At 30.6% G+C, this 15,565-nt stretch overlaps 4 protein-coding genes across 6 annotated transcripts; 1 reads left to right on the top strand and 3 right to left on the bottom strand.

The window, feature by feature from the left end:
- Window positions 1–1,738: 1,738 nt before the first annotated feature.
- Window positions 1,739–3,473, bottom strand: LOC103499780 (transcription initiation factor TFIID subunit 15-like). The gene is made up of 3 exons (XM_051088929.1): window positions 3,344–3,473; window positions 2,439–2,875; window positions 1,739–1,896 (listed from the first exon to the last, which is right to left on the bottom strand). Exons 2-3 carry the CDS (start codon window positions 2,861–2,863, stop codon window positions 1,821–1,823), a joined length of 501 nt encoding a protein of 166 aa, XP_050944886.1. The 5' UTR covers window positions 2,864–2,875; window positions 3,344–3,473; the 3' UTR covers window positions 1,739–1,820.
- Window positions 3,474–7,671: 4,198 nt separating this feature from the next.
- Window positions 7,672–8,528, bottom strand: LOC103499779 (late embryogenesis abundant protein 1). The gene is made up of 3 exons (XM_008462860.3): window positions 8,391–8,528; window positions 8,201–8,302; window positions 7,672–8,110 (listed from the first exon to the last, which is right to left on the bottom strand). The coding sequence occupies exons 1-3, from the start codon at window positions 8,448–8,450 to the stop codon at window positions 7,895–7,897; spliced, it is 378 nt and encodes a 125-aa protein (XP_008461082.2). The 5' UTR covers window positions 8,451–8,528; the 3' UTR covers window positions 7,672–7,894.
- A 1,926-nt stretch (window positions 8,529–10,454) lies between these two features.
- On the top strand, window positions 10,455–11,234 carry LOC103499778 (late embryogenesis abundant protein D-7). The gene is made up of 2 exons (XM_008462859.3): window positions 10,455–10,613; window positions 10,710–11,234. The coding sequence occupies exons 1-2, from the start codon at window positions 10,560–10,562 to the stop codon at window positions 11,040–11,042; spliced, it is 387 nt and encodes a 128-aa protein (XP_008461081.1). The 5' UTR covers window positions 10,455–10,559; the 3' UTR covers window positions 11,043–11,234.
- A 558-nt stretch (window positions 11,235–11,792) lies between these two features.
- LOC103499777 (uncharacterized) lies at window positions 11,793–15,459 on the bottom strand. 3 transcript variants are annotated; one of them, XM_008462858.3, is made up of 12 exons: window positions 15,256–15,459; window positions 14,966–15,070; window positions 14,754–14,863; window positions 14,176–14,330; window positions 14,010–14,098; window positions 13,412–13,937; window positions 13,215–13,322; window positions 12,839–13,077; window positions 12,674–12,756; window positions 12,479–12,590; window positions 12,248–12,322; window positions 11,793–12,138 (listed from the first exon to the last, which is right to left on the bottom strand). In XM_008462858.3, exons 1-12 carry the CDS (start codon window positions 15,346–15,348, stop codon window positions 11,959–11,961), a joined length of 1,875 nt encoding a protein of 624 aa, XP_008461080.2. In that variant the 5' UTR covers window positions 15,349–15,459; the 3' UTR covers window positions 11,793–11,958. The 3 variants fall into 3 exon arrangements, with proteins under 3 accessions (XP_008461080.2, XP_050944897.1, XP_050944892.1); XM_051088940.1 differs by lacking the exons at window positions 14,966–15,070; window positions 15,256–15,459 and having other exon boundaries at window positions 14,176–14,298; XM_051088935.1 differs by lacking the exons at window positions 14,966–15,070; window positions 15,256–15,459 and having other exon boundaries at window positions 14,176–14,325; window positions 14,754–14,862.
- Between the last annotated feature and the right edge of the window lie 106 nt (window positions 15,460–15,565).

Genomic DNA, 15,565 nt, shown 5'->3' on the forward strand with positions numbered 1-15,565 from the left:
AGTTTTCTACAAAAAATTATTTAGAGTTTTAAATTATATTTTATCGTAATTTTTTTAATATATGCCTTATTTCCAAACGATTAAAACTACTTGACATTTGTTTTTTCCAAATTTTTTAATATTTTGAATAGTATTCTTAATTTGTCGACCTTTAAAAATTATATATATCCTTTTTGTTAGACAAGTTGAATTTGTAAGGTAATTAGTAAATTAAACTAAATGTCTCTTTTTTAATTGGCAAGGGATAAAACATTTAATCGATAAGAAAATATTGAACCACAAATATTTTATGTTAATAAAAAATTTCTGATATATATATATATATATATATATATATATATATATATTAGGTTTTGTTATTTTGGAAAAGATCTACAAAGTTTAGAGGGCAAGGAAGTTGTTGATTAATACAATTAATTTTTTTGTAACACTATACAATTAAATAGTTAATTGAGTATCATTAAATGAATTAACTAACTCATTTAATTTAAAATTAATAACCCTTCCTCTCATGAAATACAAATTTCTAGAAGATATATCTTTGCAAAATTAGTAATGTCATATTACCTTTTTTAAAATATCAATCTATTATCTAATATAAAATAAAAATTATTTTAATGATAAAACTGATAAAAATATTTTTAAAATGTAGTAATATTTATATCGAAAATGTATGTGTAACACTATTTTTTTTTATTTGATGTGTGAAATTGTTGAAGGAATTATTTAAATTTAAAATAGTATTTTTAGATGTTAAAAATATTTTTAGGCCCTAAAAAAACCATTTCGAACATTTTAATTTTTAAATCTACTATTTTGGTTATATATATATATATATATATATATATATATATATCTAATTTTCAAACTGTATTATATATATATTCTTTAAAAAATTTACATGAGGATTATCTTTCTAATTCGTTTCTATGATGGTATAAGAGAAAAAAAAAAACAACTCTTTACTATGATAAAATATTCAAATCTCGACACTAATTAAAAGAATACAAATTATTGTTTATGTTGGAATGCATTAAATTCGTTATATAGCTTTACCAACTATCCAACGTGGGTCTCCCTGATGGGGTTAAGGGACAACGCTTTTGAGAAGTTCTTTAGTTTTACATAATTGTGTATATGTAGTTATTTATGATTTTAATGCTAGAATTTAGAGTAATGCACATATAAACTCTCTAACTTAATCGTACCGTATTGTATTCTGAAAATATTTTTTTTAATGATATTTATTCTTCATTTGCCTGTAAACATAGCTAATATATAGTTAATGAATTATGTATATATCTGTGTATCAATCTTTATATTTTACTATTGCTTGATTATTTGATTTTGCAACCGTTTACGTATGTTAAATATTAAAAAAGTTAGTGTTAAGAAAGATATTTTAGTGAAGAAATGTATGAGTCTTGCAAGTTTTCTACCGAGATTGAAAGGATTTTCATTTATATAGAAAGAACTTGAACTTTTTTCAACTCAACCATACATGTTAGGTAAGGAATATTCAAATCTCTAACCTCTCGATAATAATATAGATTTTATATCAGTTAAGTTAGATACCCATGTTAATTTTTTTTAAATAACAGTTTAACTCACTAGAAAAGTTAAAGGAAAATAGAAATCACATCAAAATTGAACAAAAACAAAAACAAACTGTAAAACAATTAAAACAGACTCAACATAAATATAAATCGGAAGCATACAGCCAAAATGAAATGAAAAATGAAAGGAAATAAAGTATGTAACATCATAAAAGAGTGCCACAACCTCAATTTGGATGAAATTAATACTAGAAATTGAAATCTTTAAAACGAGTCTCTTGGAGCATTGCATCTAAAACATTCCATTCTACTTGCAAAGTTATGTACGTTGCATCCTAACCTGTAAATTCATCGTAAAAAATATTTTGTCACTATATATTTACTAAAGATGTTCACAAAGAGATGATATATTTTTCACTTGTTTGGTGAAACACCGTCCATTTAGGATCATTTTAGGTTAAATTGACCTTTCTTCCCTCGAGAAATTGAGGTTTTTTTTAGTCATTGGGGTCAATTTGTGGTGTAATAATCGAGCTAAAATTTTGACAATGTGAATTTTAATCTAGATGTGACTAGGGATAACTTATTGTACATATTATTGATTATAGTTGAGATTTTAACTAGGGTCTATAGTTTTTTGATGACATCAACATTTTAAACTATGCTTCCAAATTACTATATGCTTCAATTGTAAAAATTTGACCCTAAACTTCTATGGGTATTAAAATTTGATCCTCAGCCTTGTGATAAAATTGTATAAACAGAAGGTTGAATTTAATTGCAATAGTAATTTTTGATATTTAGGTAATTAAATATAGGTATAAATATGAATGTTAGTATAATAAGAAAAAGAAATAATATTAAAGAGTTTGAAAATCCAACCTGGAACAAATCCAATCACCAGACATCCAAGGAGAAGGGGCACCACGTGACGAGGCATTACCAAAGCTTCTGAATGCGCGACACGTCACATCAAAATCAAACCCTCCTCCTCCTCCTCCTCCTCCCGTCGCAGATGCTGCTGACTCATCCTTAAACGCACCGCATTTGAAACAAGTGGACCGGTTGGCAAAGTTGTGAGTCCCACAATTGGTGACTCCGCAGTACCAGTCACCGGGGCGGACGTCGGATCCCGGCGAATAAGCAATCCCTCCGCCGTAGGACGATGACCTTCCCGCTCTGCCGGAAAACACCCCTAATTCAGGCCCCCCTCCTAATTTGAATTCCCCACAGCGTTGACAGCACTCCCGCCGTTGGAAGTTCAGGTGCTGGCATGATCTGCAGTTCCAATCCCCCGGCCTGTTCATACCTCCGACCACCTGCAAAACTAAGTTTCATTAACCACATACCGTCCTATATTTATTGCAACTTAATTTAGTGAGATCAAGTGGAAAACTCTTATTTTTTTCTTTTCTCTTTCTTTTTCAAAAATTATATTTTGAAAAACTTTTCATGACAGTATGGTATTAACGCTCCAGAAAAAGAAATGTCCATGCATTCAAATATTGCTTAATTTTAAAATGGTAATTTTTAATACAATCTCCATTCTTAAATTTCGAATAACTTGTTTCAAATTAAATAGTAATTATTAGTATCACGTAAGAATATTTAATTTTATAGTCTAAATGCTAATAGGTCATTAATTTCTTTTTTAAACAATCAATAATAAAATTAACAACCGAAATTAAATATATGTTAAAGTACTGAAGCAAAAATTAAATATTTAGCAGTACATGGATTAAGATTAAAAAAAAAAAAAAAGAACTAATTTGAATGTAAACTTGTACCTTATATATGAAAAAAAAATCTAAATCTTCCTTCAGAACGAGTGAATAACCTAAACCAAATGCAAAGGGTTTTGAAGTAAAACTTGAAAAGAGAGTAAGAATTAAATAAGATAGATTGAGAAAGAGGGAGTTGGTTATTATTGGATAGAAGTGGGTAATGGTGAGGAGTTGTTTTTATAGCCAAAGAGGGATTTCATGAAAAGTGAAGATATGCAACAAAAATTAATACAAAGTGATTTAATTTGTGTACTTTAAAAAAAGAAAAAAAGAAAAAAAGAAAAAAGAATGGTTTGGTTGTTGTTTCTTAGTCACTCATGAAATGGTAATAATTCAATTCAAACTATGGGCGCTTCAAAAGAGATAATAAATCTTTGATTTTGCAACTAAATGTATTATTGCTTTTTATTGGTTTTGTGTTTGCATGCATGCAATGTAAAACCCATTTTCAAAATCATTGTAATTAAGTTAATTTTTATTAATATAACAAATTACTAAATATTCTATCGTCTTCCTTCTTTTTGTGATTTCTTTACATCATCTTTTTTTTTTCTTTTCTTCATTTAGATTTTGGTAACAAATCTGATTTCTTTCTATCGTTTTTTTTTTCTTTTTTCTGTTATAATATCAAATCTAAAAGATTGTATACAAAGAATCTTGTAAAAATTGTTTAGATTGAAGTAGTCAAATCTAATATAATTTCTTTCCATCGTCTTTCGTTTTTTTCGCTGCAATTTTTTTCCATCACGTAATAATATCATATCTAAAAAATCGTGTACAAAGAATATTGAAAAAAGCGATATTGGAGTAGCCAAATCTAATACTAAATAATCTTGAAAAAAATAAATGATCTAGCAAAAGAATATTGAAAAAATATGTTTAACCAAATATAAATGATCAAATCAAATCTAAGCGATCATGTAATCAAATTAATATTATAGTGTAGATTTGACTATGCAATCTAAACGATCGTGTAACAAATATATTACGTCCATTGTTGACGGCGAAGTTGATGTGTCATTTTTGTATTTTTTTATTGTAGCTAGGTGAGTTTTTTTCGTTTCCAAATTGTTCTATATGGTCTAAATATTTTACCCATTTTTTTATATTTTTTAAAAGAATCTGTAATTACTTTCATCTTTTTTTTTTTGTGGAAATTTTTTACCAAAGTTTATTGATTATAACAATATTATTATTGACACATTTGGTGGACTATCTCTTCAATTCATTGACTAAATATTGTGTTTTATGTGGATTGGATATTACTATCGCTTGATAATATTTATTTCGTTTATCTCGATTTCAAAATATTACAAACTAAATCAAAAAAAAAAACCTAACTTAATTAATTGCACACAAAAATGTAAATTAAAATTCGAAAGTGTTTTTATTTACTTTGTTTTTAGAATAGAGGGAGATAATAATAAATAATAAAAAAAAAAAGCAAAGAGATAATAGAGTTCAAAAGTGGTGAAAAACTAATAATTTAGACTTGTTTTTCTTATAATGCTTTTTCGTTTTTCATTCTATGCTTTGGAAAAGTTAGGGTTTGTTATTCTTCAACTTTTATTTTAGTAAGGTCTTTCACTTTTCTTTAAAAAGTACCCTTGAAACCAAAACTTCAAAAACAAAATCAACTTTTTTTTTTCATTTAACAATGAGATAGCTCAAATATATCAATATCTTATTTAAAAAAATTATCAATGTTGTTTATATATGTGAATGATAATTAATAATAATAATGTATATTGATTAAAGATTGAATGATACATATATCACTTTAACTAAATATGATAAAAGTTTTAAAAGTATAGAATGGATTAAATCTAATTAAAGGAGAAAAAAACCAAAAAGAATGTATAGTAATTAGTTGAGTCCAAACTCCAAAGCTTAATAAGCTCAAGGAGACATATCTTTCCGACATTTAAAAGAATACCCCACATAAAAAGAGAATGAACAATGATGTGGTAACCTATTCTCAATACACATTTTCTCCCACCTTTTTCAACAAATCTTACATACAAATATATATATATATATATCACAACTATATATTATAATAGTTTTGGATATCACAACTAGCACCATTTTTTTCCCTTATCAATAACTAAAAACCCCCTAAAAAAGAAAAACTAAAAGCATTTGGATTTTGAGCATGCTTCTTCACAACCCACTTAGCAGCAAAGTTTAAGGTCCCATCCATCAACTTTCTCTTTTAGAGAAAGAAGGATAAAAAGAAGCATAAGATTTGAAAATGTGATTTATCATGAATATTCCCAAGTGCAAATTAAATCTATTAATATACCCTTTTTAGTATATATATATATATATATCTTTCAAATTTTCATAAGGTTGTGAGTGGCATTGGCATGCACCAAACTCTTAAGAGAATTTTTGTTTCACAGTCAAACACAATTTGATGAAAGTGTTTTTCTTTTTCCCTTTTACAATATATATATATATATATATATATATATATATATATATATATATATATATATATATATTACTTTGAGTTGGTGGGAACACCACCCTCTTCTTCTTCCCCTTAAGTACTTCTACTGCAAGTTATCTATAATCATACTCACAATATCTAATAAAAAAAATATTTATTTGATATATATTTAATTTTTACTCAATTAGTTTAAGTTTGATAGCTATTTGATTAGGAAATCGACTCGGACAAATGGATACTCTTTCTCAAAGATCGTGTATTTTTGAAAGTTAGAAAAAAAAGATATATATATCAAGTAGATGTGCATTGATTCAAATCCTTATGTATAAAAGAAAAGAATAGGAGAATAACAATGGTGAGTGTTCAATAAAGATGAAAATAAAGGCCATGATGATTATTGATTTAGTTATTTTTTATGGGAATAAAATGTGAGAAGTAGTAGTGTAATTCTTTAATTTGAAGGAATTAATTTCATGTTTGACCATCTTTTCTTTTCTTTTCTATCTAATAAATATCAACTCTTTTTCTTTACGTCTCTTCTGCTTCCCCACTTTCATTATTCCTTTCTCACTGTTCCTAATGCTGCGCCAAGCAAGCAAAAAAGAATATATATATATATATAGGAAAATTGTCAAAAAAAAAAAAAAATACAAAATATAGTAAATATATATATATATATATATATATATATATATATATATACATATATGAGGTTTTTTTTCAAATTATATATATACACACACTCCTTTCTAAGAATGGTTTAGTTTGAGAGTTTCTGTATCAAAACAGATATTTAAAACCCATATTTGTTTCAGTATCAATTTTTCTCTCTATCTGTTTTTTATTATATATATAAATCAATTTGAAATAAAGTTAATTAACTAATACTGACTAACAAAATTAATTTAAGTGGAAGAGAAATCGATAAAATTTTAAAAAATTGATAACACAAAATCATTAATAAAACGATCCTTAACGAATTAAAAGAATGAGATAGTTATGAAATGTTATAAATCATATTTTTTTGTAAGAGGTGAAGGCAAACATCTTTCATGATTGGGTCAATCTTACGATATGTATAGAAATTAAAATGGAAGGTGGGGTATAATTTGTTGTTGAAATGATTCCAGTTGGGTTTGCTTTGGTTATAATAATTCGTTCCCATGCATGCATGAGACTTGACACCATGACTACGACTAACTCCTTATATTTTTCTCTACACGAACTTTAGTACAATTTTAAGGAAAAAAGAAAAAGAGAAAACACTTCCACTTTGTGTACAATATGCCCTGTGTCAATTTTTTTTAAAAAAAATATTAGACTGCTTTTATTTTATTTTATATTTTTAAGAAAATGAAAACATGATGAGATTGGATGTGAAAAGATATATATATATATATATATATCTTTTTAAAAAGTGGGTAAACTGTGCAGTACAATTCAAATTAAAATGCCATCCATGCTTTGATTGAAAATATATATGTTCTGTAATGATGTGTAATGTAACATTATTATATATTTATGGGTTATGCATATAACTTTTAAAAGAAAAGACATGATGGGTTTGAATAACTTTTAACCCTATGACTTAGTCCAAAGTAGATCTAATTTTGAATAATATATATTTTATAAAGGTGCTGCATGCATATATTCATTCTAGAAGATAATTATTATTACTCAAAGTAGATGTAAATTTACCATGAGAGAATCCCTCAACTTTAATGTATCTTTATATAAGTTATAAATTCTTTATAGTTATTCAAATAACCAAATAATTATATTTCTTCAACCAAATTCAACTATTAGGGGCAATGAAACAAATTGGAAAAAGAAAAGTTAAATTAAATATATGTAATAAGAACTATTAAGGGACACATGAGAGAATAGGGCAAAAAGACTAGAAATTAAATTTAATTAAGAAAAGGAAGGGGATCCATACATCACACTCTTCCTTCCAATTTATTTATACATAAAAAACCATTAAGTTCACTCTTTTCATTTGCTCATAATGAAAAAAAGAAAATTTAATTTAAAAAAAAAAACCAAAAAAGGAAAAAAAAACAAAAAAAAAAGATGAAGTAAGTTAATGCTTCATGTTTTTAAATTCTAGTGGATGGATTGTTGGTAGGGTTGTTGGATGGATTGGTGGTAGGGTTGTTGGATGGATTGGTGGTAGGGTTGTTGGATGGATTGGTGGTAGGGTTGTTGGTTGGATTGTTGCTGTTGGGGTTTGAAGTGTTATCAGTGTTCATCCCAAGTGTGTTCTTCACTGCCTCAGCGGCTCCTTGAGCCATGTTCTTCACTTGCTCTCCAGTCTATATATACACATTATTTCACACAAAAAGAAATCATTTTAGTTCATTCATTTTGCTAATTAAATAGTAATAATGATATCAAAAGTTTACCTGTTGAAGGAAATTTGCAGCTTGGTCCTTGAGATCAGACGCAGTTTGGGTAGCAGATTGGTCGTGAGCAGTGGGTTGGTTCATCATCTCATCTTTCTTTACCTATTTAATCATTCCAATTCAAATTTAAATATACACAATTACACACACACACACACACAAAAGAAAGTTTAGTTAATTAATTGAATACCTGAGCTTGGCCAACGGTCTCACCAGCCTTGTGGCTAAGATTATCCTGATGGCTTGCCATTTTCTGAATAGTATTTTTTGTTTCTTGAAATTGAAAGAAGAGAAATATATAATGAAATATGAAGATTAAGTGATGCAATGAAAGGTTTAATCAAAATTCAACATTATATAGAGGTGGAGAATGCTAATTTTAGTTGTTGTTGAAATTAGGCTATTTTCGTGCAATTGATTTGATGAATATCCCTAATTGTAGGAGAGGGATTTGTACGTAAAGAATGGACTGTTTTAAATTATTTGGCTAAGTCAACAAATTAAAAGATCATCCAAATAGTTTTTAATTAGCCATTATATTAATTTTCCATATTAATACACAAGATTATCTAATGCTCCATGCAATGTAGTTAATTAGTGATTTTATATATTTTTAGGAGTAGAAAATAGAAACTAAACATTATGTTATATTTCACTACACATTATGACTCATAGACATGACGGATTCACAAAAGTCGAAATAGGTATTAAAATTTTACCCTTTGGCTTGGAGCATGCGAGGGAAATACTTTGGGACTTCGGGAAATTGTGAGTGAAGTTGTGATGTTTTCTTAAAGATAATAAAAGGTAAGAAGAAAGATAAAAAGATGGATTTGAAATTAAATATTAATTATTTGATGTGTGGATGAGATTGCACCACCGCGACATTTTTATTTTATTGTTTAGAAAGATGATTTCACTATCTCTTATTATAACATTTCCTCAATAACTCTTTCTCAAACGCATCTTATCATAATTCTAGGTTTATCATAATCTTAATTCTCATTAACCCAACACTTCCCCTAAACGATCCCTTAAGCTTTAGTATGGATTTTGATCGTTTGTCAAAATATGTTTGGAAATATATTTTCAAGGTTGATTTATTATATCTTTTTAAAATATTCATTAAATATACTTTTAGTTTTAATTAAATATGTTTAGAAATATATCTTCAAGGTTGATTTATTATATCTTTTTAAAATATACATTGAATTTTAGAAGTCACTTTCGTAAGAGAACAAGTAAAACAATAGAAAAATAAATTATATAGGTAAGATCCAAAACTTAGGTCGAAGGGAAGCTGTCAAATAGAGTAATCACTAAGTTACCTACAAGTATTAAAGATTAAATAATTTTTTTATATATGCTATATAAAAACAATATATAAAGTTGAGGGATACTCGAGCCTTCCTTAGACTTGTACTAAATTCGTCGATGCTCTAATCTAAATAAAAATAAAAGACACAAAAACTAAAATAAACACTTAGGTATATAAAATAAAAACAAACTAAAAATAAAAACGCCAACATCAAAATACTTTTAAACTTTTTTTACCCTTTAAGAATAATGGTTAGATGCCATCATACTCATCGTCTAGGTTGTAACCAAGTATTATATTCTTCATTTTTTTTACCTACAAAAAATAATATAATTAAATAAAATATTATTTAAAAGATCTCAATTACCTATAATAAGATATTATTCGAAGCAATGTTTATTATTTATTAGAATTTATACTATTTTATATTTATAATATATTTTCAAACTAAAATCATCAAATAAATACTATTAAAACTTAAATGAAAGTAGTCTACAACTCCAAACAAGTTAGTATAACTTAGATATAATAATTTAATACTATAATAATCTACTCGGTGTTCCAAATGCCCCTAAACCTTTTTTCTAATGCTATACTTATTACTTAGAACGAAGAACAAATTATTTACATCAAGTAGGATGGATTCATCCTAATTACATAAAAATTAAAATGAGATGGTTGCATGAAATGGTGGATTCGTTGAGTAGTTTTCATTTTTTGTCTACATGTTTTAACATGCACCGACGGAAGCAGGAGGCGAACACGTGGCAAGTGTGCATAGGCTGAGTAATCGATATGGTGCTGCCAGTTTATTCAAAATCAGTGCAGCACAAAGCAGCAGCATCCCACAACAACGGCACGTAAGTCCTACACGTGTCACTTGTATGGACACGTGTCCAAGAACCATGCATGGTCGGAAGCTTATTAATATGCTCCATTTCATCGCTTATTACACTCACAAAGCAACCAAACACACAAAAATCACTCGAGAAAAAAGCTTAAACTAAAGTCGGAGTTCATAAAAAGAGAGGGAAAAAGAAAATGGCATCTCACAATCAGAGCTATAGAGCTGGTGAAACCAAGGGACGAGCTGAGGTATTTCTACACTTTTTGTTTCATAACAATGTTTTTGTTTTGTTTTTTTTTTTTTCTTCTAGTTTTTAAGAAGAAATTGCTCTTAATAAACTTTAGGAGAAAACTAATCAAGCGATGGGTACAATGGGGGAGAAGGCCCGAGAAGCAAAGGAGAAAACATACGAGACAGGGCGGGCCGTAAAGGACAAGGCCCATGGAGCAGCGGACTCAACAAAAGAATGGGCCTCAGATACGGCCCAAGCGGGGCGTGAGAAGGCCCAAACGGGAAAAGAAACGACGGGAGGGATTCTGGAGCAGACAGGAGAGAAAGTGAAGAGCATGGCACAAGGAGCAGCGGAAGCAGTTAAAAGCACTTTTGGTATGGCCTCCCAGAATGATGATGATGTGGACAAAGGCACTACCGATAACACCACTTATCGTAGGGTTTAGTTCGTAAATTCGGAATCTAACTGTTCGTCCGAAATGTAGTAGTAGTTGTCTTTGTTTTTTATTTGGTTCGTGTTTTGTTTTCTTTTTGTTTGTTTGTTGTAATGTTGAAGAAAATGCTTCCTCCCTTTTTGTTGGAGAAGGTGTTTGTATTTTGTTTTCAACTTTGAATAATAACATCCTTTCATCTCTTTATATACCTCTTTTTATGTGTATATACAAGAAAATCTATATCAATAATTAATGTAAGTTTAAGTTAGAAGTAAATATTACATAATTGTACAAAAATTTGTTCAATTTTGAGTCCTCAAAACTTACTGAGTCCAATTTTGAGGATTCGATTTTTACAAGAACTCAACTTACAACCAATAGTTAGAGGGTTGTTTGGGGTTTGAGGGAGTGTAAATGTAATATCATTTTTGTATTTATTAATTCACCTATCAGCTTATTGGTTGGAACTTTGTCAAACTTAGAAGCATATACAGATATCACAAACATTTTAGAATTTTGTTGAATCCTACATTGGATTTACGATAAGAGGGCCTAAAGTTTGAAATTTGTAGTTGTTGGATCATAAGATTTCTTCACCAACTTGTTAGATATGTGAAAATCGAAATGTGGCATTATAGTGCGTATTAATTTAATCAGGTCAATTTATTGAGCATCATCAACCAAAGATATTTGTTATAAGAATCTTAAATCCAAGTTTGAAAGTGTAAGCATCTGAATGAGAACACATAACAAGCTTGCAACTTGGGGAAATGTGTTTAAGTAATTCTCTCATTCATTAGGGAGATTAATCATGTCAAAATTACAGAGCAAAGCTCATTTTGGGGGAAAGATCAAAAATAGAATCCCACAAAGGGTTTTTTTTTTTTTTTTTTTTTTTTTTTTTTTTTTTTTTTTGTATCTTTTAAAATCATTCACTCATGTCATCATCAACTTCACCAGCACTAAGATCGTCAAAGGCTTCTACTTCATCCCTTTCATCATCTTCATCAGTTTCCATTTCATCGCCTGTTTCATTTTCGTCGCTATCTTCCTCCTCGTAGATAATCGGTACAATGGCGTCATTATCATTCTCCTCCTCGTCCAGGACCTGCCAAAAAAGAAGACAGGAGTATTCGCCTTATTGAGCTTGAAGAAGGTTTCGGTTGAACTCGAATTCAGCCATGTAATGTGTGGAAGGAAAATAATAATGCACTTACCCCTGTGTAGAGGAAGTCTAAGCTACTTGATAGCAGTAGAGCGGATTGGAAAGTTGAAATTCTAGCTTCAATGAGCTGCACATTCATAGAAATTTATATATTTGTATTTATCTATTAGAAAACAATGATTAATGGTAGTGAAAAAGATGGCTCATGGACTGCATATTTTGGATGGCTAAAACGATTTCAAGCCGATGATTTAATCAATCGCATGAAGCAAACATTGCTAACCTGGTATAGAGAGTTCAAAGCGAGGAGAGAAGATTCTTGGGACATGATTTTGCTAGCATGTTGGAGAAGTAAGCCTCTAAGCCATGGAAGGGCGCATACAAGAATTGCCCCTCTGTAAACAAGACATTAAAATTTCAAATGAGATCGACTTGACCTTGGGGAGCATCAAGCAGAGTTATAATTAAGTGAGATTACCTTGACTGGATAAAGGATATTACAGAGTGCAAAAGCTTGAGAACATCAGATGAGTTTAATTGTGCTATTGATTTTGAAATAACCTGAACAGATGATATATGATGAATTAAGATTCAAGACCAAAATGGTTTGTAGACGAAGTATAAATTCTACGACTGTGATAACCTTATCATCCTTGGTATATAAGCATTCTAGCAAAAGGGCATGATCGTCTGCATGTAGCGCTTGCTTAAGCAAAACCTGAACAGAGTCTGCACTTGGTGGTATTACAGGAACGGAAGGATCTTCTTGTTCACGACCTCCATCCTCATTCTGGTCCGCCAAATTCAAACTCGCAAGTTTCTCTCCCATGGATGGCTCATTTAAATCATCATTAAATACAACATCAGAAGCATCTCCATTGCCTACATCACCAGATATCGTGTCAGCTGTGAAAATTGAAAAAAAAAAAATTTACACTATTTGCTTAGAGATGGACAGTTGTAGATGTTCAACGGCAATTCAGGAGCCACAAGCGCAATAGCTCAAAGACAATCCTTACCAACATCACTGACATCTCCAGCGGTCGGACTATCAAGATCAGATGCTGCTCTTTTCTTTTTGCTTTTCTTGCTTTTAGGCGTAATCACTTGTTCGATCTCATGGGGACCTGTGAAAAAGTACAAGCATGCAAATCTGTATGAGAACGAGGGAGAAGAAATAAGGAAAACAAGGGAAAATGTGATCACTGTGTCAAACCTTGTTCAGAAACGCCATCATTTTGTTGGAGTGTTTTATTCTCATGTGCAGTATTTGCATCTTCCTTCACGGTATAACCAATATCTAAAAGACTATGTTGTGGTAGGTCCACGGAGCCATGAGTAACAAGAACTGATACTTCATTGTCTCCTATACGATGTATTCTGGAAGCAAGGACGGAAACTCGATTCTTCTTAGCACTGCCATGGTTTTCCTCAGCTGATTGGTTGTCATTAGCTTTTACAGAGACTTTAGTTGGAATAACCTCGTCCTCAGATAGTACCTTTAATTTCCATAAATAAGCTGCACCTGATACTGATACTGACAAGACAACTACGCTGTCTTCTTGATTGCTAACATTTCTGCATTCTGAGACAAATGGAGGATGATTCATGGACAGAACAGGACCTCTACTAAATTTTCCCGCACTCATATCACACCACCATACTTGAAGATGTTTGGCTCCAAGTTCTGACGTAATTATTGTTTTAGCATCATCAGATATAGAAACAAGCTTCACAGGATCCTATATTTTGAATAGTATAGTATAGTCAGCGATTTGGATGAATTTAAAAGTAAGAGAATTTGGGCAGCTCACCAATTTATCAGGGTGCACAATAAGCTCATCCCCGTCATCTGCGCTTAAAATCTTCAACTTTTTACCAGCTACAGCTAAGTACTTCTCATCTGGGCAAAGGGTAACTCATTAAGTAAGAAAAGGTGCTGTCATTGTTCTCATAGCAGAACAAAAATAAGCAACTAACCAAGTGAAAAGGCTGAAGAAGATATTGATTTTTTCGAAGCTTTGAACTCTTTGATAATGTTTCCGGTTTCAGTGTCCATCTCAGAGGCCATTCCATTACTTCCAACTGTATGCAGTCTACGGCCTTCGTTCGCAAAAGAAAGGCCAATAACTCCACTTCACAAATCAGGTTAAAAAATGATTCATTCACCATAATCAATAGAGTGACAAACTAAGGTTGGTTTTCTATAGAACCATAACTTTATGTGTTGATGGACTCACGTCAGAGATATTCACTATCATAAAAGAGTGAATTAACTAGTATCTTTTAGATGACTTGATCATGAAATCTACATATATATATTAGGTGTGTGGACAAAGGAAACCTCCAACATGAATCACTGTAACGTTATATTATCATATCATTTTTCTCCTATCTAAACATATCGCCATAACGGATGCATCGATGCCAAGGAACAAACATGGTCAAGATAAGATCGGCAAAGCACACAAAGTTTGAACCCTCAATCCAACTTATCTAATCATTTGACATTCTTTAAAATACCAAGTTAACAAGAGTAAGCAGAATTGATTGCTTACCCAGGATGGCAGCCTGCAGAGGCCCACTTCTTCTCTCCATTTGAAGCATTCACAGCCAACACATCCCCATTATTGGTACCAATAGCAACTACACAATAACTGCTTTTACGCTGAAATTTCAGAAAGACAATACAGGTTTAAGATTCCCAACACTTACAAAACAGTGTCAAAGAACTAAAATTAAATATAAACCCTAAAAACGCTTTCCTCACCTTTTTCCCCAAAAGACAGCATGCCATACAGGAATAACCAAAATCATCTTTTCCATCTAGGTCCTTCCACTCTGCCAGTAAACTCCCATCACGAGTACTCCAAATCTATGTACACACCAAATACGTAAGTAAATTAACTTCCATATATCCAAAAGCACAAGGAAAGAAAGAAAGAAAAAACAAATATTTACAACTACACCGATGTATAAAACGCAGAATTTTATGAACTAGCTGGGTATTCCAAGTGAGAAAAACCAAAAGCCTAGAAACAACAAAGAGAAAGAGCTTGCCTTAAGAGTTCCATTTGAGGAGAAGATAGCGAGATAATCGCCGTCGGGAGTGAAAGCTGTGATAGGCGGCGATTTAAGAATTTCCTTCTTCATTGCTATGAATGTTTACCGGTAATCAAATTGGGAAGAGCAACGAAGAAAAGAGGTTGGGAGCGATGAACAAACAGCACTTTGCAAGCTGCCGCAGCCTGTTGAGGGTTTTGGGGTTTAATTCCCGCTTCGTTTTCTTTGTACAATTTCGCGGGTCAGGAAGAGAAAACCCGGTTGGTCCGCCCAGACCGCCACGATTCGAACGAGTCTGGGTCGTTGG

Source organism: Cucumis melo, chromosome 1 (assembly GCF_025177605.1).
Source record: "Cucumis melo cultivar AY chromosome 1, USDA_Cmelo_AY_1.0, whole genome shotgun sequence".
NCBI classification, from domain to species: Eukaryota; Viridiplantae; Streptophyta; class Magnoliopsida; order Cucurbitales; family Cucurbitaceae; genus Cucumis; species Cucumis melo.